This window comes from Pararge aegeria, chromosome 21, assembly GCF_905163445.1.
Source record: "Pararge aegeria chromosome 21, ilParAegt1.1, whole genome shotgun sequence".
Lineage (NCBI taxonomy): Eukaryota > Metazoa > Arthropoda > Insecta > Lepidoptera > Nymphalidae > Pararge > Pararge aegeria.
The window spans coordinates 11,696,668-11,722,804 of NC_053200.1; the positions used below are offsets into that span (position 1 = coordinate 11,696,668).

Genomic DNA, 26,137 nt, shown 5'->3' on the forward strand with positions numbered 1-26,137 from the left:
GGGGCTACATGGAAATCGAGGGAAATCCTCTTATTATATAGGCACGTATGATGTACAGTGTCTTGTTATCGCTTTAAAGTTTGTATCTGCAAGTTTTTTTTTTTTTTAAGTTTTGGTTTTCATTAATACTATCATGTCGCTGGTTGTATAATTTCGTACTAAGTACGTACCCGCACCCGCGTCCGTGTGTGTAAAGGAAGTAAGTAATTAATAGCTTCCTTCCTTTGGCGCTACCCATACTTTACGGTGTCTTGGCAATTTTGCCTAATTAATTGTATTGCTCTACTTTACATTATAAATCTTCCTCTACGTATACTGACTCTTTACTTGCTTTATTTTCTTTTGTAGCGAACTTTGCGAATTAGTATGTATATATACTAATAATAAAACTGCTGCTAAATAACTGCTGAGTTTCTTGTCGGCTTCTTCTCGGTAGAATCTGCCTTCCGAACCGGTTGTAAAGTTGTAAATTCCAAGTCTGTCCGTGTGTAGAGTCCCTACACACGGACAGACTTGGAATTTCAAAAGTGCTTGTATTAGGCCTACTTGAAATAAATGAATTTTTAATCTTTGAAAAACATGTATATATATATATATATATATATGTTTGTATGTATGTATGTATTATTGATGAACCAAGCAGATGGCTCTCGTCATGACTAGCTCTGTAACGAAAATCTCTACTGCTATTTTCATAATGTGGATATTATGTTGAGGAGTGTAATTTAATTACCTGGTTTAGTTGCGATCCTAAGCTCATAAGCACTTTTCCAGATGTAAATCCGACGAGAATGTACTCTGGCATTTTGAGCATCGTCAACTTCGATGTTTCTGCTAGTGGTATTTCACCCTGAGTCTGCCTTATAAAGTAGAAATAACGTCGGTTGCGATTCGTATTCTGAGGTGTGAATGCTCCGAAAACAGGTATCAGCTTTGGATATAGGATTATACGTGGAACTGACCTCTGAAAAAATATAAGTAGGGAAATTATTAGGTGTCTGTCGTCATTGCATTACCAAGCTAACTAAATAATGATAACGTATTTGAAAATTTAATGTATGTTCATAAAAAAATTTCTAAATTCAATAATTTAAAAATTAGAAGTACAATAAACGTACAGTGCAATATAACACGTACGTAACATTCATAATTCGTTTAAAGGAAATTGCGTACAATTCTACAATAAACTACCCATTGACATCTTGGAGATGTCTCTTAGAAAGTTCAAAGTTTGTATTAAACGCAAGCTTATAGAAAAGTCCTATCTTAGTATTAAGTACAAAGTCAAAGATAAAAATTGCTTGGTTGTAAATTATTGCTCTAACCAGGTTGCTTCTTTAATAGTTTTAAATGACAATGTGAGATGGTGATAACAAAGCAAAAAATACCCGACTAAGTTTGTTGTGGGCTTCTTCTTAGACCAGTACGCGTTTGGAACCCTCGTAGCTTTAGTTTTGCTATCGCCATCATCTCACTACCGTGTGATTCTCATGCAATGTACACATCAAAAGTGTCACCTATGGGCCTACTTGAATACAGATATTTTTGACTTTACTTTGACTTTAACTTTGTGATCATCACAAAATAACAAAGTACTGGTATTTGTATTTGTTGAACACTGTGAAATTTTGATATAGGTACCAAATTATATTATACTAGCTGTTGCCCGCGACTTCGTCTGCGTTTCTTTTTGTTTTTGAGACACATGGACATTAAATTTAAGAGTAGTTTTACTGAAATTTTTAAGTTGTGTAAACTTACGCATAAACAATATCTGAAAAGAACTGTCTATTATGAGTAATATATTATAATACGTTATAGGACGAATCGAAATCGCATTGTTAGTTGATTTATATGCTAAAGGTTCGAAGAACATTTCAAAAATTTTTTTTTACTTAGTCCTTGTGTAAAATCGTCAAACTTTTTCATCACCTCTCCCAAAGGAACTGAGCTTAATTTCGGGATAAAAAGTATCCTATATTACTTCTATTACCTCCAAGAATATGTTTCCAAAGTTTCATGATGATCGGTTCAGTAGTTTTTGCGTGAAAGCGTAACAAACAAACTTACATTCACATTTATAATATTAGTAGGGATGTTCATAAAAACAAGCTACGAATATCCACCTTATTCAAGCTTTAATAGCATTAATAAATACATTTTGCAATTGACTTACAATTACAGTATAAAACTCCAATGTTCCATCTACATCAGGATCCAAATCTTCAGGAGCTATAAAGATATATAAAACAAACGAATAAATCAAAACTGTTAGGATACAACCGATAAAATTATGTATTTCAAAACAACCAAAAAAAAATTTTGCTTAATTTCATTACGTGGTGGGAAAGAATACAGATCTTCAGGTACTGGGGCCACTTCTTCCGTAGCCAAGTTTGTTGCCGATTTCTTTGCCTCGTCTATATCAGATACATCTGTTACCGCTGCTGCTACAGTTTCTACATCTTCATCTGAAATTATTGTTTTTTTTTAAATATATTTTTTGAACAATTATAGAATTTAAAAATATCTTATTTCCATTTTTATAATCAAAATAACCTCACCTTCTTCCGGTTCAGAATCTGAAAGTATAAAAGAAAAAGTGAGATAATGAAGAAATAATGTTTTAATGTTTTATTATTTGCGACTATTTTATAGACTTTGCGATTATTAGACGGCCGATCGGCGCAGTTTGCAGCGACCCTGTTTTGTGAGTCCAAGGCCGTGGGTTCGATTTCCACTACTGGAAAATTTTTGTGTGATGAGCATGAATGTTTTTCAGTGTCTGGTCGTTTATATGCATATTCTAAGTATTTATGTATATTATTCATAAAAATATTCATCAGTCATCTTAGTGCCCATAACACAAGCTACGCTTACTTTGGGGCTAGATAACGATGTGTGTATTGTCGTAGTATATTATTTTGCAACACATCACATTAATGTACGGCTGCGACCTAAACAAAAATATCTGATGAACAATGTATACAGATGCCTGGTCGCTACACGAAGTAAGTTGTGGCCTACGTTAGAGATTACTATTTTGTTGTTTTGCAGTCTATCATGCTGTTATGTTCTGCTTTCTGCGTTCTGTCCCAACTGCCGTTGAAATTAATCTCAACCACGAGCTAAACTCTGCTTACACTGAGCATGCCATTCCACAAGAAGAAGTTTTATAAGCTTTTCTTCACAGTGCAAGCTATCGAATTTTGGAAAATTTCGAAATATTCGAAAATAAAAATTTACGAAAATGCCAATGGCAAAATAGCTTAATAACGCTGTTAAATCTTATTATCTTGCGCAATAAGACGACTGGTTTTATTTTCCGTCTACTTATTTATTAATACAGCTTATCATAATAGCCCGGCTAAGTCTGTTGTGGGCTTCTTCTTAGAACAGGACGCGTTTGGAACCCTCGTAGCTTTAGTTTTAAGTTTACGAATATGGTTATCGCAATCATCTTACTACCGTGTAATACTCATGTAATGTACGCATCAAAAGTGCCCCCTATGGGCCTACTTGAATAAAGATGTTTTTGACTTTGACTTTGACTTTAATATTTATAACTTTATTATTTTTTAATTTGTGCAATTTTTGTTTCTGTATTCGTATGTAATTATTTGAATGCAGGTTTATAATATTTTTACACCACCTATTTGTTCTCGCTTTTGTTGTCCTAATCCTAAGGTTGCCTGGCAGAGATAGGTTCTAAGCGATAAGGCCGCCTTTTGTATTTTACTCCAGTCTTTGTGTTTCCCTCAACTCGTCCTTTATTTTCCCAACTATGTAGTGGTGTAAAAATATAGAGTTTATATAAAAATAAATAAATAAACTAATGCCCATTTTCACTAAACCAAGGAATCGCCTTAATCTAGTGCCTTATGATTATAGCCATAGAAAATACACGTTTCACCAACTCTTAGTTGATAACTATTGGTTGATGTATGTCTCAGGCGTTAATTATTCAGGCAATGCCTTGTTCTTCAAAAACGGGCGTAAGACGTTCATTTCGAGCAAATATAGAGAAGCAATAAAGGAAACACCTTTGACATTCTTCGCACCCTTTGCACCTTTTCCGCCCTTTGCACCTTTGCCACCTTTGCTCTTAGCTTTCTTCTGATCTTCCTGTTCAGGCTCTTGATCAGTCTCGGCGTCCTTTTTACCGCCCTTTTTTTTCTTTCCTTTCTTTAGTTGTACCGTTACTACAGGTGGAGGGACGATTCCTAAAGGAAAATTGTGTATTACTGTGAATTCTATTAACAGAAAATACCAATACCTAAAAACTCTAGGCCTGACCTGGTAGTTGTACCCCGGACCACCTGATTCATAGGTTAACATTCTAAGTATTAGTTTAAAGAGATTAAGATTGGAATGCCTAGGGTTACTATATTTTTAAAACTTTAAGTTTAGTTTGATGCTTTTAGCTATAACATCATTGATAGGGCATTTTTAATATTATAAATCAATCTGATTTGGGGAATCGATATAATTAAAATATTTTAAGCCTTACGCCATTCTGTATATTCCTTGTCCTCATGAATAAGTTTATCAACGATAATTTTGCTAACGTAGAAGATTCGTTTCTCTAACGCCAATTCGTTAGGTTTCAAAGGTGCTGCGATGTATTTCGCCAAACTTTGCTTCGTGACTGGATCTTCGAACATGTCGTAAAATAAATCGTCCTCAGCCCTGCCGAAGCATGCTAGAATACGGTTCTTGAGCCATTGTACACGAGGATCGGTTCTCAGATTTATTTCCACTTCGGCCTCATCTTCTAAGGACTGATCTTCAAAAGATCTGAATGACTTTATATCAAAATCCTGAATGGACATTCTTTAAAAGCTGAAATAATTAACTTCATGTCAATGAAATGTACCACTCGAGGGATAGACCTTGGCCATAAAAATTAAAATCTAATCCAAATTGCATAAGGTTTATTAGAGATATTTTAATACAATGATAATTAATTTTGACCGTTAGTGGCTACCCAACGCCAAAAGTAGCCAGAAGTAAAAGTTTTGTCTCCTTTAATAAATTATATTCATGATTACGCCAGTTCTCTGGAATTATCGTTAAATTTTTAATGTACATAAATTATAAGGTTTAAAGAATACTAAATATTTATGTGACAAAGTTTTTGGTTAAGATTTCAATTTAATAGAAAATCACCCTCGGGTGAAACATGCGTTTCATGGTTAAGCACGAAACCGTAGGAAATAATCTAAAAATCGAATAAATTATCAAAATTTTGTTTATAAGGTAGACAACGTTGAGGACACAAATCGTAAAATGTTATATTCACATATTATAACGTCACTGATGTACTTACCTATATAATTAAATTACACCTAATATAATTCAAATAACTTTAATTAAATTAAGCTAGTTAAACTTAATTAATTATCATTTTCTATTATATTTCACGTTTTTCCAATTCCTATGCATTGCAAACAATACACAAGAGCATTTGTGGATATTTGGTTGTCATGGTAAATTATTTCCCTGGCAACAACATGCAAAGAGTATACAAGCACCAAAAAAACCAGGACAGTAATAATTTTTTTTTTTTTTTTGGTGAAAGCTGAAAAGGAAAACATCCCAAAATACTAGGACCTTGCTCACGAGACTACCGCCATGTAGATTATTGAGTCAACAGTCATTGTTCTGATAGTTGTTACAGTCAATGGTCTTCTCGCGAAAAGCTTCGACCAATATCTCAAGAAGTTAGTTTAGTTGTTGTGCAGTAAGTCTTGAAACGGCACGTATTGTGAGGAGGAGCTCCTTACTCTGGAGCCCTGACCGCCGGTTGCTTGGGTACTCAAAAGCCGCGGCGACGGCGAGCCCCGACTCAAAAGCGGATGACGGGGTTTTTTATACATTTTTAATAGTGTTTTTGGTTTTCTTTTATAAATCACACTGATGAAAATTTTAAATTTTTTTTATAAAAGTAAACGAAATTAAATCAAATGGCGACTACTAGTTTGCGTACGACTGAGCGAACATTCTAAGTAGCTTTTTAAGTTTAGTCTTAAGCATAGATTTTGGTACCGACATTTGGGTACCTGTTCTTAGCTCATTGTCGGTTTATTCATAGGGGATTATCGAAACAATAAAAATATCCATAAGAGCAATTACTAAAAATGGAAGATTCCACAGTTTTTCTGGGCATGACCTAAGATTGTTAGCTTCATTGGGTTACCCATATAGATACTAGCAGGTAAACTAAGCTCGGATGCCTATGCCGTCAGGAAAATTAGACAGATTACTGACCTAGAAACAGCAACACTTGTTTACTTTGCGTACTTTCATAGGCCTGGGATCTGGCAACGGGATCTTATTATGTGGCAAAGCTGCTGATGTTAAAACTATATTCATATTGCAGAAAAGAGCTTTACGGTCAATATATAAACTTAAATCACGTGAATCCTTGCGTGAAAAATTTAAAGAAGTAGGTATACTTACGGTACGGTATATTAGTCTATATAAACAAAGTGTATATTTTTATAATATGATTCCTAAGGTAATTTTGGACCTACCAAGGCATAAGTTTCAAAAGTGTTTATATTAGGCGTACTTGAAATAAATGAATTTTAAATTTTGAATTTTTTGAATACAATTTGAAACTAATTGATGCACCTAATTGTACTCTAAGTACCGTGGTTCTATGATTGTCTCGGTGGCTGGTGAACCATGTGCTCGAGACATTGTCATCATATAGATAGATACACCTACTCTAGACTATAATTAGTTGATTTAGAGTCGCGATTTGTCGACAACTAAGTTACAGGATCGATAAGATTTGATAATGGAGTCTAAGATACTTTGCACTAAATAAGTGATAAAAGATTGCTTATATTTTATGATTAACTCTTGTTGCCATCCTGCCAACAAAGACGCGCCACAAAGCATTCCTCTACGATGCCGAGTAAAAACCGATTTATGGGTTTAATATGAAGGCCTTCCCTTTAAGATTTTAGCCTGCTACCTTCTAAGTAATTTTCATTATAACTTATCACCAGATAAGATTGCAGTCGAGGGCTTACTTATAAATAATTCTAACTTGTAGCTAGCTCTGAATGCTAAGTTGGGTAACCAGCACGTGTTGAGTGATGTGGATACCTTTGGATATTCCATGAGAAAGCAGCGCTAAGGCCTGTGACCTTGAAAATATTAGTTAACAACTATTTCTAATAAGGAATCTCTTTAGCCGACGGTCTATGAGTTGTGGCTAAGCACATCCGTTTTAATCGCTAGCGAGGAGTTTGTGGTGGGTGGCGTATGACATCCGATGATTCCACGAGGATTTCCTTAGGTAGAAAAATTTTTCAACACTCGAAATCAAAGGATATATAATAAACAGATAAAATAACTATATTTAAAAGTTACACTTTCTAAATATGCAGGAAATATTTAAAAAAAAATTTAATTCAATTAAAAATAGTATTTATTACACAATACGTTTTACTTGAGATTTGGCAGGCGATAACCATGTACCTTATATTTGATTTCTTAAATAATAATTATATTACAACAAATAAAATATTCGTTAAAATATAAACAAAACATTATTTTCTTATTTTCCTACTAACATTAATAAGTCTTAATTCATAATGCAAACACTACATTCCTTTAAATCTACCTAAAACAAAAATCGTTTAACGGGACTAACTTTTGGATACCCGTAATTTTTATCTTCGTTGCTATCGAATTTTTCTATTTTTGAATCAAATTTTGGAATATTTTGTATATTATTTTGATATCCTACTAAATTACCTACGGATTTCTGCGGGGCGGAATATGAATTGGGCCCATCATATAGGAAACCTGGTTTTTCTCTCTTTAATGATTTAGGGTGATCCACTGTAAAGTCCACGTCCGTGGCAATAACATCTTGATGCCGAATGAGATTTGCATTCTCGTTAGATGATTGATGTTTCGGTATACCATAACCGTTTATCTGAAAAGCATTCAGAATCTTCTGTTTATCTTTTTCATTCTCCAATTTATAACTTAAAGATGGGATCAATTCATACGCTGAAAGACGTGATATTTGATCGTTTTGAGTAAATGGTCTATTTGCCAAATTATTTCCAATTAGGTTTTGTAGATTATTAACTTGATTATTAGTGTTTAATTCGTCATCATTGTTCAAGTGTGAGTAAATATAATATGTTTGGTCCTTTCTATACTTGATTTGTTTATTGTCATCTAGTGGGTGAGGTAATGTACCAACAATGTTGTCTTGCAATTGGGCAGTAATACCATTTTTGGGTAGTTCGAGTGTATCTATAAATGCATTAGCCAAACTTCCTTGATCTGTTACTTCTTCTTTCGGACTTCTATAACTAGACTGGAAACTGTTGTCATTTTTAGTATGCGATTGAATAATCTCATAATCTGCATTACTTTGATCAATTAGTTTATCGTTACCTGAATTATTTTTTGTTTTCTCTTCTATCAGAGTCTTAGTTTGTATAGCCTTATTAGATAATTTGTTGTTACCGGGTAATAGAGAGTTATAAATTTGCTTACTTATAACTGGTACCGGGAGCTGGTAAAGTTGTCCACTGTATAATTTATCAGAGTTTATATCTAAATCAGTCAACATGTTATTCCTAAATGTAGGAAAAGCTGTCAGTTGGTTTTGTTGCTGTTTCTGAGTATTTTGTTGTAAATGATTATTTTGTTGTTGAGCATGGTACTGTTTAAAACTATTAATATTTCCATATTTATTCAGTGACGTCGAGACTGATTGAGATGGTGCCCTCAAGTTAGCTAATCTGTAGTTGGAGGAAGAATTTGAAAACTGTGAGGATGTTAATTGCGATATGTCATTTGATATTCGCTGTAACTCTTCATTTTTTACATTTTGAAATTGTGGCTGTGTAGGTGTAGGCTGTGTTGTAACAATATTTTTTTGTACTATGTTATTATAATCCTTTGCTGCGTTGATAGAGTCTACCAATAATGAAAACACCAAATCCTGTGAATTAGAAATATTAGAATTTTTATTCCATATCAGCTTGCCAATCGAAATAACGCCACCACCAGAATCTTCAGTACCTTTGTTAGAAAGTACCCAGTTATTGCTATTACCAGTCCTTAAAATTTCTAAGTTTTCAGAGTTGCTTATGCTTCGATTTTTAAATAACAAATCAGCGATATTTTCTGGTACAGTAATTTTTAAAGAAACTGTTCTTTCTATTGTATTTGGACGTCGAGTAGATTCCATAAGATATGGCAAGTTTGAAATTTGATTGATATTTCTATTTATACTACCAATATGTTCAATAGGCGGTTCCAATTCAGTTGATGGAGTTGCAATAAGTCTAGAACTTTTTGCTAATGGTGGGGGAGGTTTTAAAGTAATTTTTTCATCACTCTGTAAATCTGAGTCTTCGTATAAATAATTATCAATTGGGTAGTCAACTGCTTGGCCATTCTGTTTAAATTGTTGAAAGTCTACTGGAGATGCAGTATCAAATACATTATTTGTATCTTTGACTATATCATTAACTGTTATGTCTAATTTTTCTTTTGTTAATATATCAGAAAATGCCAAATTATTCTGATTAGTATTAACATGAGTTTGTTTACTTAGATAAAAGGAAGGTTCATTATTATTAAATAGTAAAAATGGCCTCGGCGAACTAGCTCCAGCCACTAATTTACTATTTTCAATAATTGGCGCTAAATATTGTCGTGATAGTTGGATTTCGTTTTCAGCAGGTGGAACATATAGTCGAGAAGATGGCTTAAAAGTAGTTGGTTCTAAATATAAAAGCGCAGGTTTGGTTGGAGATGGAGTTGGAAGTGGATAGCCTGTAAATATTTCGGGTGAAGATGTTGACGGCGAAAGAAAGTCTGTAGTCTCTTTTGAATTTGTAAGAATTTGATCATTTAGTTTTACTGTTGGAACATTATATACATATGAATCTTCTATAGATTCCGTTTCGACTTTCGGTGTCGATGCATTAGAAATGTCAGCAATAATTTTTCCCAAAAAGTTTGCGGGCGTTTTGTATGTATATGGAGTTGGCTCAACTATTAATTTAGAATTTCTAGAAGGCCTAACAATCCATGTTTTGAATGTTATTCGAGATTTTGGATTACCATTAGTAGAATCTTTGATGATTCTGCGAAATGCTAAAGTTTTAGTTATGATTGCTGGCGGTGTCTCACTACTTACCGAATTTTGTTTGGTATCATTTCCTATTTCATTGATATTTGAAAAACGTGTTTGACTGCTTTTACTTGAATGTAATTTTTCCTGGTTAATTTTTCTGTTTAATTGTTGTTTAGAAAATTCTATTCCCAATTCTACTTGTTTACTTTTGCTTATCCGGCTGTTGTTAAAAATTTGATTTGATGTTCTGAATGTTGATCCAAAGTTATCTTTAACTTTTTCTTGTGGTTTTGTAGGTTGTGTGTTTTGTATGCTTCTTTGATACACCTGAGTTGGTCTTACTGAGTCTGTGTTTTGGCTATGTTTAATAATATCAAGGTTCTTGGATTGAGTTATTTGTCCTGTATGACTATTTAAATTAAAACCTGTATGTAGATTCTTTAAATTTTCTGTTCCTTTTGGTAGAACGTAAGGTTTACTTTGTTGTTTCTGGGTTTGAATAAAGGAATAATATTGTGTACCTGGTGTAGTGGTTGCGTATGCTAATATGTCACCGTTTGAGTATATATTTTGAAAGGTATTTCTTTGCGCCTGATTTGTTTGGAAATATGCACTGTTAGGATTTCTGTTTGGGATTCCACTATAAAGTTGGTTCGATGGGGGCTTGTATTCTTGCATCACGACTAAGTTATTTTTAGTATAGGTACCATCATATGGATTTCGCATTGGATGGGTTATCATTTTCTTAATATCTGTCATAAATTGAGGTCCCACTTTTAAATTGGCAAACTTATAGTCCTTGACTTTAAAAAGGTCTCTAGATTTCTTACAATTAACTTTCATCCACCAGTCGCATACTAAGACAGCTTGGTTAAATAAAGTTCCATTTGGGCATATAAAAGACTGGAATCCATATGTGGATCCAAACGTGCAGACTCTAAAAACTTGGCAGTTGGTTTCCACGTCAGCATAATATCCTGAAAATAAATAATAAAAATGAAAATTTTTAAAAATCTCCACTTTCAATATAATTTACATTGTTCTACTAGTCAAGCCCTTCCATTTGATACCCATTCTGAGGGAGTTGTGAAAAAAACTATTTTGCCATTTAGTGTCAAATTTTCATCAACCATAGCTAAGAAAACTCCCGACTAATTCACCTTTGAAGCAATAAAAACAAAACCAAAATTTGGGAGCTACGGTGCCACAGGCAGACACACACATTCACAGACACGTCAAACTCATAACAACTCTTCGTTTTTGCGTCGGGGGCTTCATGTTGTTTAAAAAGTTGAAATATTATATTGCAAATGCATAAATCAAAATCAAAAGTCAAATCAAATGTTATTATCCTCTGTTACGGAAAACTTAAACTCCTTTATATACATTACAATCGTGTTAAAAGAAAGATATATGCAAACACTAAAAATAAAAACATAATACAGTATGAAATATATTATAGAGGCCTTGTATAAAGCTTGTGCAGCTTACCAGGTTCTTTGCCAGAGCATGTGAACGATGTCCTCGGTATAGAGTCCAGAGTTGGGTAGTCGTTTCCTGGTTGACCTGGCACCGCGAGTCGTATGTCCCATCCGTGGCCATTGTCAAACGGTCGCTGGTTTCTTAAATTCTGAGCTGTGGTCCAAGGAATCGCAAAGCAAGCTGGAATTAGAAAAAAAATCCTGTGCAATTTATTCACACACGGCAGAAGTGTAACTTCTGAAAAGTAGCCTACGAGAGATTGAGGTGGATGTAGGGTATCAGAACTATTAGGATAAATGTAAGGTATATTATTTAGTTTCCATGGTAACTAGAATAGGTAAAAAAATGTATAATGTTTTCTATCTCACCCTGTCCTATACATTTATGTGCTTGTTTCTTTATCTAGATATTATTCGGTTTCCTTGGTAACTTAACTAAGAAACAAAATGTGTAATGTATTATATCTCATTCCCCCCTCCTCTTCATACATGTGTCGTCTATAAATCTGTCTCTTTCTTTATCTCTAAGCATTACCTTACATCGAGTTTAAAATCACAGCAATTCTAAAGAAGTTTCACTTCAAAAATATTAAATTCTGATATTCCAGTCACCGTCATACTCAGTAATGCGTGTGACTGCATGGCAAAAGCTTCTTATCTCATACGAAAACTCATATCAAAACTTTTAATCGATATTATTACGATTATTATATTATACTTGCTATGTCCCGCGGTTTCACGGTATTTAACATTTTGCTCAATTACTATGATATTTTTACTCTCGATTCTCAGACATTATTTGCACTAAACTAACTAACTTACAATGACATGTCGCAAACACACCTATTTGTATAAAGACAGTTTCCCATAAGTTTTTACCTTGGATAGTAATAAGTTATAAAAAACGTTTCAATAACATGGATAGATACAATTGACATGTCAACTACCTTTTTCTTAATTAGCTCGTATCTATTGTTTGACATTAACCTATGACAAGGGTGGCCATGATGCTGATGGGATAATTATTTTGTTTTTGTTGATGTTTTCGAAAAGTACTAAATCTATTTCGATAAAATTTAAATGGAATCACTATAAAGTGTAAACTACGAATTAAATAAAAAGTCATCTTAATATTTATAATTTGCAGAATAATCACGTTACATGAATAATTTCCTCCTTTTTTTGAAGTCGTTTAAAGATAGAAAGATAACAATATCAATTATTTTTTCTTCGTAACTTCTGTATTTTCCTAATTACACAAAGTTTTCCTCCACATATTTTTATAAATCATATTATCGTGCATTTATATAAAGAATTAAATAAATTTACCATCCATTGAGGTCGGATAGAAATTAAAAAAAAAAATTGATGACACCTTAGCTTGCACCTAACCAGCATCTAAACTCTACCAGGCAAAGACCCTAATTTTGACTTCACAAAGTCTTCACCAGAGTCAGCGTAAGTTCGCCACTTTCAATTGAGCATGCTAAGACAACTATAAACTAATATCTTAATGAAATATCCATGTAGTTATGAGAAAATGGAAGACGGAGACAGTTAGAGTCTCGCAGACACCCAACAGGTTGAAGAGCGTTTGTAGGATTTCAAGTTCCTTAAACATGATGGCCTTAATCATATAATTTGTAGGTTTCGGTTGGAAATGGGATTTTTAAATAGAATACGTGTTTTTAGGGGTTATATAAAAAATTAGCACATTTGAAGTTCTTAAAAATAAATATCAATTCAATTTTAAATATATTATTGAATTTTAAACTGGGACCTTTCCTGAAAACAAGTTTGTTGGTAACCCTACCACGAGGTGTTGAGGTTTACTTACCGTAAGAAGTTGTAAAGATTGTCGTGTCTTAAGGAAGAATGACGTAATAAATGCGAAGTAATAATGGTAGAACGAGTTTCCCGAAAGGTTCATTACTTTCCGAGATTTTTTATTAAAATGTGAAATAGGAGAGCCATTCACGCCCACGAATAATAAATTTAATCCAAAATCTTTGGAGGGCAGGTTGAATTTAGTAGTGCAATCCTTTTCTTATGCTTCTCTTACTCCTACTTCATACTAAATTAGGAGGGTAGGAACGTTCCTAAATTCAATCTGCCATATGAAGATCTTTGATTAGATTGATTAATAATTATTAACACCAAGTTATTGTTTAACGGTTCATAACAGAAAAATATTACCACCTTTTCAATATTCTGTATATTTTAAAAACTCTTCAGAAAAAATATTAAAGGAGAGTATCATTTCTAATCCTGACCTTACAGAATATTTTTTTCTTGTTATGTTGGGACAGAACTATGTATTTTTTATTTTCATCATTTGTGGCTTACATAGAAATTTAACGTTGCCACCCATTTTTTTTTTTTAAACATTTTGTGTGGAGTAGTCGTTTGTCTTCCGACATGGTGGTCGGGAACTTTTTGTAACGATTCTTTTCCTTCCTTCAAATTACGTTATTTCTGCTGAATCGTTTGATTACGTTTACTGTATATATAAATTTGTTATTTTACCAATTTATTATTATTTCGTTATTTATTTTTAATTATTCGTTGCCACCCATTAGAACACGTACGCTTGGCGATTTAACGTTCCAGTACGATGCCGCGTAAAACTGTTTGGTATATAACTGCCATATCAACAGGTTAACTCGATATCAATTTATAATGCACCATCAATTAACATCAGATGTGCAGTCAAAGGCTTACATAGAGTGGTATGAAAAGAGAACTTCTGCGAAGTTAGAATAAAACACGGTGTTCCTCGTGAGATTGCGAGAGAAGAAGAGACACGTCTATTTTTGAAACACGGAAATCTATGACTATTTCTCATGAAAGTTAGGACTTTTGTACGTGATCAAATCAGAATAAAGAGCTCCGAGAAGAACCAGAATTGCCGACATAGCAATTAAAATAACACTTGCTTGAAAGGTGGAGGAAAATATTGTGAGAAAACCTGAATACCTGAGAGTTCTCCATAAAGTTCTCAAAGGTGTGTGAAGTCCACCTATCCGCACTGGGCCATCGTGGTAGACTACGGCCGTAACCCCTACTCATTGTGGGACGAGACCCGTGCCCTGTAGTGGGACGGTATGGGGTTGATGTGATGATAACAGACCTATATACGAGTATGTAGTGGACGTCCATTGGTTGACATGATGATGATGATAAAAATCCAAAACAAATTCGCAACCTCAGCACGGGTAATGCATAAAAAGTTCACAGAACGTTCCTTTTTGCTCCCTCGGGAATATTTAAACAGATGTCAATAGTCACGTTTGTAGCTCAAAAGATGTTTCCGATCCAATCCCATGTAGGAATCGATTGGATCACATAAATCACGCCCTCGGGAATTGTATAAAGGGCGTCCTTGTTTTGATATCAATACTAAGTCTTCCGAAATTTAACTCCTTTTAGAACGACATGTTAAATTATATAAATAAAATAAATAAATAAATAAATATACTACGACAATACACATTACATTGCCATCTAGCCTCAAAGTAACGATTACTTAAGAAGCGTGTTTTAGGGGTGCTATGAATATTTTTATCAATATAATATATATAAATTCTAACAATTGACACCCAGATACTGAAAAACATTCACGTTCATGACACAAACATTTTCCATTTTTGGGAATTGAACCCACTGCGCCAATCGGCTGTCCAATATATATTCTACTAGATTTTAGCATTGTCGTTGACTCGGCCAAAGCTACCATACTATCTTAATATATATAAATCTCTTGTCACGATGTTTGTCCGAAATGGACACCTAAACTACTTAAACGATTTTAAATTAAATTGGCACACCGTGAGCAGTCTGTTCCAACTTAAGAGATAGGATAGTTTAGATTTTTAATTATAGTCGCAATTTTATTTTATTGCAAATAATTTTTCTATAATTAATTGACAGTCACATGTTATATATATTTAATACTACTATACTAATTTAAGGCTTAGCGATACTGAATGCTTTAAAAATACAAAATCAAACGCAGACGAAGTCGCGGGCAACAGCTAGTAAACTATAAAGTATTATATATAGATATAGGGGAAAAGCATAGGATACCTATTTCAAAACACCTAATAATAATTTATGCGTACAAATTTAATCACTAGGTGTATTAGTTAGTTGTCCAAAAATTACTCGATTTATTTTACACGATTTTCAAGACGGCTTTCATTGGTTGAGCGTAACATACATAGAAATAAATACACAAATATACATACTTTTGCATTATTTATCATCATCAACCTAGTTGCGCCCCACTATAGGGCACGGTTCTTACGATAAGAAGGGTTGAGACCCACCACGCAGGCTAAGTGGGGATTGGTAGATTTCGCACGCCTCTCTTAACATTATAATGGAGAACTCTCTCTCTCTCATTCAGGGCACGGGTCTTCTCTCAGAATGAGAAGGGTTTAGTCCCGGGTTACCACGTTGACCAAGTGCGGATTAGTAGACTTCACAGGCCGTTGAGAATTATGGATTATTATGGAGAACTCTAAGGCATGCAAATTTCCTCACGATGTTTTCCTTCACCGTTTAAAGCAAATGTTATTTAAATTGCTTAAATTAAAACACACATAACTCCTAAAAGTCCGTGGTGCGTGCCGAGGCTCGAACTCGGTCTCCGCGAAATGAAAGCCGAAGCCTTACCCACTAGGCTATCACGATTTTTAATATTGATATGGATTTTCCGAGACCTAGAAAGTTAGACTTTGTATGTGGTTTGATGAAAAGCTTGCAATATTTACCTTCCCCTATAAACGATGTGTACGCGTCCGCGGTATATCGACCACGGGATGCAGATCCTTCCGGTGCCTCGCGGTTCGATGGTAAAAAGGCGAGGGGGGAACTAGATCAAATAGGCATCGCCTAAATCGAATACCTAATTATTTAGGCGATATCTGTAGAAAAAAATTTGCCGACTCTTCATCATATCAACGCATAACTGGCCCACTACGGGGCACGATCTCACAATGAGAAAAGTTTAAGGCCGTAGCCCACCACGCTGGCCCAGTGCGGATTGGTGGACGTCACACACCATTGAGATTTAGGGAAAACTCTCAGGTATTCAGGTTTTCTCACGATGATTCCCTTCACCGTTGAAGCAAGTGATATTTAATTTTTTTAAACGTATGTGCGTTTTTAGAAAAGTTAGAGGTTCGTGCTGGGATTCGAACTCGACCCCCCGAAAGTGAAGTCGAAGTCTTGCCCACTGAGTTATAACCGCTTCCAACTTGTTGGTGATACCTATTGGTGCACGGTTCATGTATGCCTAGGAATCTCCTTAGATTAGGCGTTTCTTATTTAAGCATTGCCTTGATCGTCGTTAGTGAAAACGGGTATAACTCTACCACCTAATTTCTATGAGCTGCTTAATTAAAGATGGAGAAGCGAGACAATTTATCCCTTCTCCAGATATTTTTAATTTTAATACCAGTTTTAGATTATTTACAAGATTTTTATAGTCCTTTTCTTTAGTCCTTAGTACTAGCGTGCTTCGTTCGCATTTATTACGGTTTTATGCAAATACCGTGGGAATCGTTTGCTTTCCTGGGATAAAAAGTAGCTTATGTTACTCTCCGTCCCTTGAACCATATGCCAAATCTTGTTGATAGGTTGCTTAGTTAGGGGGTTAACAAAGGACAAACAAACAAACAAAAACAAACTTTCGTATATACGAGTATAATATTAGTATGGATATTGTGTCTTAGCCTTAGGTTGCCTTAAGCAATAAATTATAATAATAATAAAGTAGCAATGGGGTTCGTTGCTTGGAAAACAGACGCTGGGATCCCATGGTGCTGGAATGCATTAGAAAACACAACCTTGTTTAACCCCACATTTTGAACCAACTACATCAAGCTAGTCGCAGGAAATCGCTGGATACGAGCGGCGCAAAACCTTCGACCGTGGAGTTTGGGAATCTTTACAAAAGAACTATGTCCAGCATTAGAATGCCATTGGTTGAAATTATGATGGTATTTAACTAACCGTCACTCAATATTTTTTACCAGCTTTGGACCATACCTTATAGAAGATGAGGACTTCTAATGGCATTAGACCTTTTTGTGATAGAGCTTGTCCGGGGAATTACTGTCGCCAATGGCGTGCATAGAGGGTATGCACAGGGTATGCAGACTACATAAAATGATAAAAATCTCCAGAACGAGTTTTATAAAACTTAAGGGTAGGGCATTGTAAGAGTTATAAAAGCCTGTCCTTAAGTTTGTATAACTCGTACTGGATTTGTATCTGCATACCCTGTGCATACCCTCTATGCACGCCACTGACTGTCGCCATGCTTATTTCTGTCGCTAAACAGCATTGCTGTGTTCCGATCTGAACGGTGTGGTTGCTGATGTTATTACAGACACATGGGGCTTAACAGCTGCACGTTAAGTTGATGGACATAGAGCGGCAATTTGTAGGATTTATTCCTTGAAAGTCCTGCTAAGGGTTGCGGTTTATAAGCGATGGTTTTCGTGTTACCATCAGATTGGCCATCCATAACTAGTCCGTAAATTTTTATTTAAAAAAAAAACTATGTCGTTCTTCAATGTGTTTGCGAGCTGGGGTATAAACTATCCTTGTGTTGAAGAAATCCCTCATTGGGATAAGGAAACAAAAAAAAAAACGAATCATGTAAAAACTTACTCAAAACCAAGAATCTCCACATTGCGTCACGTCACAAGCACTAAGTTCACAAAAAATAATAATCATTTATTGCAAGTTTCTAATGTCTATTTGAGTTATTTGTTGACATTTGTTTTAATATATATATCTATTATCGTGGTTATGATACACTTCAGGTGCGCGGCTAATGCCTTAATGGCATGCCATTGTTTGTCTTGCGAGTTTAAGAATTTCCCTTCCACTAGCTAAGGTATTAATCTGGTATCAATTAATTTGTAGATTAACCAAACGCTTTGGTTTGTTGTTAGAATGAGTGTATTTTATGTGAGGTCTTGGAGTTCTGTGTATCTATATATTAATTAATATTAATCTCGCAGTTTTTTTTATTAAAATCAATTATCCTCCACAGGCTACTTGTATCCCAGTCCTTGAAAAAAAGGCTTATTTTCTTTTAAACAATTATTTTATGGTGAAGAAAAACATTGTGAGGAATCCTGCATGCTTGGGAATTCTCCATAATTTTCTTAAGGGTGTTCGAAGCGTATCAATCCGCACTTTAACCGCGTAGTGGAATGTGGCCTAAACCACAGTGTAATCTAGTATGCTGACAATAGGTTGATCATGTTGACGATGATTATGAATGATCCCTCTGGGTTTACTCAATTGTTTTTGCTCTGTGTTCTTCGTACTATCGACGGACGACGAATGGACGACGACGACGGCCGATTGGCGCAGTGGGCAGCGACCCTGCTTTCTGAGTCCAAGGCCGTGGGTTCGATTCCCACAACTGGAAAATGTTTGTGTGATGAACATGAATGTTCTTTCAGTGTCTGGGTGTTTATATGTATATTATAAGTATTTATGTATACTATTCATAAAAATATTCATCAGCTATCTCAGTACCCATAACACAAGCTACGCTTACTTTGGGACTAGATGCCGGTGTGTGTACTGTCGTAGTATATTTATTTATGTATATGAAAGCTGAACTAAGTCACTAGCGTATTACCGCCATATCGACTTCTAAATTCAAATGTATTTCATGTTCCCCGACAACAAAGTAGAAAAAGACATGATAGAAAAGTCACTCGGTCGGTCGGTCGTACTCTAGTAGTACCTAAAACATCTCGCTTTTATTCAATCAGGACCATATCGACCATTTATTGTTAAACTACCATATACATTTTATTCAAGTTCAGGAGTGCATACTTAAAATTATAAGCATCTAAATATCTACAATTGTATATACCTACTTCAAGATTCATAATAATAATGTTCTTAATTAAACACAAAAAGGGCTTTATTTAATACAACTAAAAGTGGGTATAGTTATCTAGATTCTGTGAAGCACATAAATTCTCTAACTTCGATACATCGATCGGCACTTTTATTTCGGAATAATACAACCTTTATTTTCTTAATTTCAGTTAATCATTATATGTGTGTATACTCTATTTTCGTCCTTGTAGGAAATTGACTGGATTGAATACTCAATTGTCTGTAGGAAATATTACCTGTTATTTGTCTGTGGTACAATACATATGGCTCTTATGTCTTATAAATTGAAATGAGGTAAGCTGTTAAGTACCTCCATAATCTGGGCTCGGAATGTAATCGGCGTGCGCTAGAAATCCTCCATTTTGATTGTCATGTGAACGATGCCATAAAAAACCTGCCTGTGTCAATAGTGCACTGGCAATAATTGTTACACGTTTGTTTGTAATACTCGATATTTACGAAACCAGGGCGTTTGGCAAACATAATTAGATAATAACCTTACAATTATTTATTTTGCGATAAAGTTAAACACGCTGTCACTGCAGTTAATCTCGCCTTGGTTGGTTTTTTAACACCTGACGCAAAAACAACGGAGTGTTATAAGTATGACGTGTTTGTGTGTGTGTGAGTGTATGTGTCTGTCTGTGGCATTGTGGCTTCCGAACGGATGAACCGATTTTGATTTTGTTATTTTGTTTGAAAGTTGAAGCATTCGGAAGTGTCCTTAGATATGTTTGATGACAATGGCCGCCGCCACAAAATGGCAGATCATACATCTTTTCACAACTCCCTCATTAGTAGTACCTACCAAATGAAAGGGCTTGACTAGTAGATTACTATACGCTATGCAAATTTTAAACACAAGATGGCCGTCACCACGTAATGCGAATTACATTATTTTTTTACAACTCCATAAATATGGGTATCAAATGAAAGGGCTAGAGTAGTAACTAACTATGTTCACTATAATTTGAAAAAATGTTATGATTGTCGTTAACACCTGGTGGTTAGTGATAAGTCTATTCAAAAGGTAGTAGACGTCTGTGGTAGTAACATTACAACACAAAACAACAGACACACGCACGCGAAACCACTTGGTTGATGGATAGATATATGGATGAAGGAATTAGGTATAAAGTTAATAAGAAGTGGAGTAAAAAAACAAAATTAGTCAGCCATTTGAAAGTTTAATTAAAAATTACACCAGTCCATTTCTAGGAGATTCTTAAAGCCTAATTTCTTGTACAGGTTGGCACCATTCGTATTATAAGCTGCACAGTAAGCGACCGTATATTTTTTATCTTTCAAAAGTTTATTTGATATTAGTTTCAGAACTAATTCCCCGTAGCCTTTCCTTCTATGCTTTTCCAGTGTGTATAGGTGCCCTAGACAGCCTATTTCTCTGAGAAAGACCCATGCTATTAACTCTTTTCCATTGTAGAGACCAAAGCCTAACTTGGCTTTGATGAGAAACTCGTAGTACCATTCGGATCCAGGGTATTTGTGAGGCCAAGTTTCATTGACCAATGGCACGGAATCTAGGGATAAGAACTCGAATGTATGTCCGGGGGGTAACCTGGAAGATATCATTAAATAAATAAATAAATATACTAAGACAATACACACATCGCCACCTAGCCCCAAAGTAAGCGTAGCTTGTGTTATGGGTACTAAGATGACTGATGAATATTTTTAGGAATTGTATATAAATAAATACTTAGAAAATACATATAAACACCCAGACACTGAAAAACACTTATGCTCATCACACAAACATTTTCCAGTTGTGGGAATCGAACCCACGGCCTTGGACTCAGAAAGCAGGGTCGCTGCCCACTGCGCCAGTCGGCCGTCAATTCAATCATTAGATTCTTATAATGGGTAAAAAGTATTCATAATATTATCATTATCTTTAGCTTTTTAATGTCAACTACTGGACACGGCATAAGAGTTTAGACTAATCGCACTACCATCAGGGTGGTTTGGAGCGCAAATAAAAGTAAAACTACTATCTACTCGTAGAACTCTTTGTGACAGAGTTCGATCGGGGAAGTGCTACCGACGGGCTCATTGTTGTTTTCCGCTCTGAAGGGCGTGGTTGCAGGTGTAACTACAGGCACTCATATGAGGCTTAACACCTACGCCTCAGTAGGGCTAGCGCAGGCAGCAGAAAAAATAATTATATCCCCCGATTATATCCCTTGACAAGGGCTATAATTAACATGTCCATCTTCAAGCACGGGAACAGGAAATAGGAGAAGTTTATATTGATTGTCATTTTTTTTTAAATCTTAACAATGCATAGAAAATATAAAACACTTAAAAAATTATAAGAAAAAACATCCGCGGGGCTTTTGAATGCCCAAGCAACCGGCGGTCAGGGCTCCAGAGTGAGAAACCTCCTCACAATACGCCTGTACAAGGTTGCCTTCTCCCCGTTTATTACTACACATATATTGTTTGGATATTATTTCCACTCGTGCGCCAGTGCTCTGAGAGTTGATAAAGCTGTGGGAGAAGATACATTTTCATCCTTTTCCCGAAGAGAAAATATTTCCTGTCCATGCTAGCTAGCCATGCAGGTTGACGGACACGGAGCGATATTTGGTATGCCGTGTTCCAAGAATGCCCTGCAAAGTGTTGCTCTTTTTAAAGGCGATTTCACATTACCATTAGGTCGGCCATCTTATCTGTCAATTATTCAAAATTAGAGCTTCCTTGCTAGGCGTCCGGGGAAGTACTACAACAATGCTAATTTCTGCTGTTGCAAGCATTGTTGTGTTCTGGTTTGAAGGTCTTAGTTGTAGGTGCGTGGCTTAACACCTATGCGTCAGGTTGATGAACATAAGGCACTTTGTACGTTTGTGTTTTTTTGCATGCCATGCAAAATGTTGATCCGTGCTATGGATTTCGATTTTATATTATATATCGAAAAAAAACAAGTTTACGTTAACTTGTAGGATAAGGATACATCGAGATATATCAGTACCCGGATATTTAGGTTCAGGGCTATCAAAAACCAACGTTTTAACTTTACCTGACATCATAAGGAGATGCTTCTTTATCTAAAACAAACGTATCCGCCCTTGTGATATGCACTATTGGTTCTATTTTGAGATTCTTCTCTGAATATAACCTTTTAACACAATCCATAACATGCTTGGGTAGGACAGGTATCTGATCGCATTTCTTCCAGTCAACGATGCTGGTGGTTTTCAGGGCTTCTTCCAGTTCTCGGGTATCATCTTTGGGACATTGGATGATAACATCGTAATATTTATCCTGTGGATTAATAGTAGTTTTATGAATAGTAGTAAAGCTTTTTGTGACAGAGCTCTGCCGCGAAGTAGTAGTAGAAGTATTACCATCAAGATTATTTCTGCCACTAAGAAGGGATTGTTGCAATGCTGTGTTCCGGCGTGGGCGTGGTTGTCGGCGTAACTTCAAGGCACATGAGACTTAACAGCTACGCTTCAGGTTGGACATACGGTGTCAAATTGCAGGATGTGTAGTTCGCATACCCTACGATGTGTTGCGTTGCATCGTAAGTTGCTACTTGACATCAGGTTAGCCATTTGTTGGGTGTGCCAATTATTAATATATAAAAAAAAAAGTATTTTTGGATGGGAGTGGGTGGGAGCGACTTCACTTCCGGGGGGCCGAGTTCGAATCCCACTACGCACCTCTAACTTTTCAAAGTTATGTGTGTTTAAAGAAATTAAAATATCCCTTGCTTCAACGGTAAAGGGAAACATCGTGAGGAAACCTGCATGCCTGAGAGTTCTCCATAATGTTCTCAAAGGTGTGTGGAGTCCACCAATCCGCATTGGGCCAGCGTGGTGGATTACGCCTTAACCCCTTCTCACTGTGGGAGGAGACCCGTGTTTGTAGTCGGTCAGTAATGGGTTGATATTATGATGATGATGTCAACTAACTGCTCCCTGCGAATAAACAATAAAAATTCCCTTTCTTTGACTACGTTATCCCAAAAATATTTTGTCCTCAGTATAAGATTCAAAAGATACATAGTTACCAGGTTTTAGATATCGATTTTAAACTTGTTGTATCAGCTCTGCACGTAGCAACTATCTCAATGTCACATTATCTGACTAGCACAATATTGATATACGAGAAAATATATCTATATATTTATTACCATCGGTTTTATCATCGGTTGATACGGACGGCTATAAATAACCACATTAATATTAAAAATGCAAAAGTATGTCAGTTTGTTTGGTTGAATTGGTTGAAATTATAATAACAAAAATTATTAAAAAAGAGAATTCATGGTTGTGTGTGTAGTGTTTTTTTTATTAATATATGCCTTTAAAAAATATATATATATGAACTAAAAGTGTGGGAAATTTCATACCCCTCCGTCCGCGTAATTTTCAGGAAAAGTGGGTACAAAGTGTTTTATTCATGTATTAATATATAGCACACATAATTTTCCAAACCAAATAAAAAGTACGTTTTTGTAAACTTTTATCATAGCTGTTGCATACTACCCGGGGTTAGCTAGTGAGATAATATAGAAGTTATAAATATCGTTAACCGGTTCACCTTTCACTGTTATATATAGAATTATACCAAACTGCGACTGAAAGTATCTAGGTCACATCCAGACGTGAGCCAATTTAAGAACGATTGTTCTTAATATCTGCTGCGATCGGGCAGCATCTTCACTGGAATCTAAAGTTTGCTTCGACTGAACTGAGGAATGAAGAATATCCATCTACCTCAATCGAGGATATAAATCGGTTCATCAAATAAGGTGGGGTTTATCTTAAAACACAACAAGAAACTCCTTTTTTTTACTAAAAGTTAGCCCTAGACTTAAAACGTAACGATGATGCATACTGAGATGGTAGCCTTATAGAGATATGTCAGTTATTATAAAGCCATATCCCTATATGGTTTCTATGGGGCATGAAACCGGAAAGCTCAGTCGCTTGGCAGCACGCCTTTGTCAGTTGGGTGGTAACAGAGGCGTGCATAGAGGGTATGAACAGGGTATGCATATGATATAAAATTAAGAAAATCTCAAGTACCAGTTCAAAAACGTAAGTTGAGGTATTTTATAACTCGCACTGGAGTTTTTTTTTCATTTTATATAATCTGTGCACAAAGCACTATGCACGCCACTACGTGGTAACTACCCACGGTTGAAGCCTCCCAATAGACCACCAGAGCAGTGGCGTGCACGGTCTTCGACCAGGGTAAAGGGATAAAGCAGGAAGATGGTATATATAAAAATAATTTGGGTAGGCAGTGCTTTTTGCATGTATGAAGTGCACGCCACTATACCAGAGATAATTCAGAAATTATAATTTTCCAAATTGCCTCCGCCAGGGATCGAACCCGGGACCTCCCATTTATGAGACCACAGCGATCATCGTGCGTCAGGGAGGTGTACTTGAGTAGTAAAATCAACACAGTTTCATTTATAATTCCTTCAATCTTTATACTCCTCACCACACAGATCTTCGGCAATGTACTCTCCACGCACGTTTCACTCCGACACCGCAGCATCAGGAGAACGTCTCTTAACAAGAAACAAATGTTAAGACAAACAGGACTGACAGACTGGGAGATCTGTATCTACTCTAACTTCTTAGCTACCACATAAGCTCTGTGCGGATCTATGATGGTCGTAGTAACGCAGGTTATGGATGTATTTTTTTACCTCCTTGGCGCAGCGGTAAGCGCTGTGGATTCAAGTGGGAGGTCCCGGATTCGATCCTCGACAGGGCATTTCTGAAAATTGAGGTTAGGGGTATGTTAGGGGTATTAGTAGTTATATTAAACTGGCATACCCCTAACAGGTTAGCCCGTTACCATCTTAGACCGCGTCATCATTTACCAGCACGTATTATTGCAGTCAAGGGCTAACATGCAGTGGAATAAAAAAAAAATTTGCAAGGGTTGTAGTCTATATAGCTTATGAATATTTCTTACCTTAATATTTAGTGCAACCATACCATTATTTACATCACCAAATGGGCAATACACTTTGAAGCCGTAATCCACACCAGATTTCAAAAGAGACTCTTGATTTTCTAATAAAAGAACACCAAGAATGCTTCTTGGCCAATCCGATTTGAACACTGACTTTAGTTCACTCCATCTATCCACAGGCGTGAAGACTAAAGGCTCATCCGACATTGTAAAGAAGTATATTTTTACGTCCGCCTAAAGCGTCGTTGTCGATTGAAATGATTGCGTGCTGTTTAATATTTGCGCCTAGGTATATACATACCATATTAAGACTTCAGATAAGCAGATGCTAAAAAAACAATGCTTATTTAAGTTTCTGATAACGTAATTATCTTTATTAAATGGACCTATCTACATAGTCTAGTGGCGTGCATATAAGGTATGCAATGGGTTTGCTCTAAGCGGGCAGATTACATCAAATAAAAAAAACTCCAGTACTAGTTATTAAAAACTTAAGGATAAGCATTGTAAGAGTTATAAAAAGCCTAACCTTGGGATTTTATAACTCGTACTGGTTTCTTCATTTTATATCATCTGCATATGCACGATGCACGCCTTAACAACAAAGAAATGCCGCTAAGCTATTTAGCGT

At 35.6% G+C, this 26,137-nt stretch overlaps 3 protein-coding genes across 3 annotated transcripts in view; all 3 read right to left on the reverse strand.

Moving 5' to 3' along the window:
- The window catches only part of LOC120633444 (dynein heavy chain 10, axonemal), an 87,457-nt gene extending 82,625 nt beyond the window's left edge, over positions 1-4,832 (reverse strand). The window contains exons 1-6 of the mRNA XM_039903652.1: positions 4,511-4,832; positions 4,062-4,223; positions 2,565-2,582; positions 2,340-2,471; positions 2,177-2,232; positions 734-964 (exon numbers count right to left, since the gene is read on the reverse strand). Of these exons, the coding sequence (XP_039759586.1) occupies positions 734-964; positions 2,177-2,232; positions 2,340-2,471; positions 2,565-2,582; positions 4,062-4,223; positions 4,511-4,832 (921 nt within the window). The remainder of the gene's footprint in view (positions 1-733; positions 965-2,176; positions 2,233-2,339; positions 2,472-2,564; positions 2,583-4,061; positions 4,224-4,510) is intronic.
- Positions 4,833-7,639: 2,807 nt separating this feature from the next.
- On the reverse strand, positions 7,640-12,139 carry LOC120633445. Its single transcript, XM_039903653.1, has 3 exons — positions 12,097-12,139; positions 11,618-11,788; positions 7,640-11,103 (listed from the first exon to the last, which is right to left on the reverse strand). Exons 1-3 carry the CDS (start codon positions 12,137-12,139, stop codon positions 7,640-7,642), a joined length of 3,678 nt encoding a protein of 1,225 aa, XP_039759587.1.
- An 8,573-nt stretch (positions 12,140-20,712) lies between these two features.
- On the reverse strand, positions 20,713-25,713 carry LOC120633348 (glycine N-acyltransferase-like protein 3). Its single transcript, XM_039903540.1, has 3 exons — positions 25,507-25,713; positions 22,583-22,827; positions 20,713-21,121 (listed from the first exon to the last, which is right to left on the reverse strand). Exons 1-3 carry the CDS (start codon positions 25,711-25,713, stop codon positions 20,737-20,739), a joined length of 837 nt encoding a protein of 278 aa, XP_039759474.1. The 3' UTR covers positions 20,713-20,736.
- Between the last annotated feature and the right edge of the window lie 424 nt (positions 25,714-26,137).

Coding starts and splice junctions, on each gene's coding strand:
- LOC120633445 (XM_039903653.1), bottom strand. CDS start 12,139: ATGCTTAGAGATAAAGAAAGAGACAGATTTATAGACGACACAT. Junction 11,789..12,096: donor CAGATTTATAGACGACACAT/GTATGAAGAGGA, acceptor TTCTAATTCCAG/CTTGCTTTGCGATTCCTTGG. Junction 11,104..11,617: donor ATGCTCTGGCAAAGAACCTG/GTAAGCTGCACA, acceptor ATTTATTTTCAG/GATATTATGCTGACGTGGAA.
- LOC120633348 (XM_039903540.1), bottom strand. CDS start 25,713: ATGTCGGATGAGCCTTTAGTCTTCACGCCTGTGGATAGATGGAGTGAA. Junction 22,828..25,506: donor TGGTTGCACTAAATATTAAG/GTAAGAAATATT, acceptor ATTAATCCACAG/GATAAATATTACGATGTTAT. Junction 21,122..22,582: donor GCATCTCCTTATGATGTCAG/GTAAAGTTAAAA, acceptor GATATCTTCCAG/GTTACCCCCCGGACATACAT.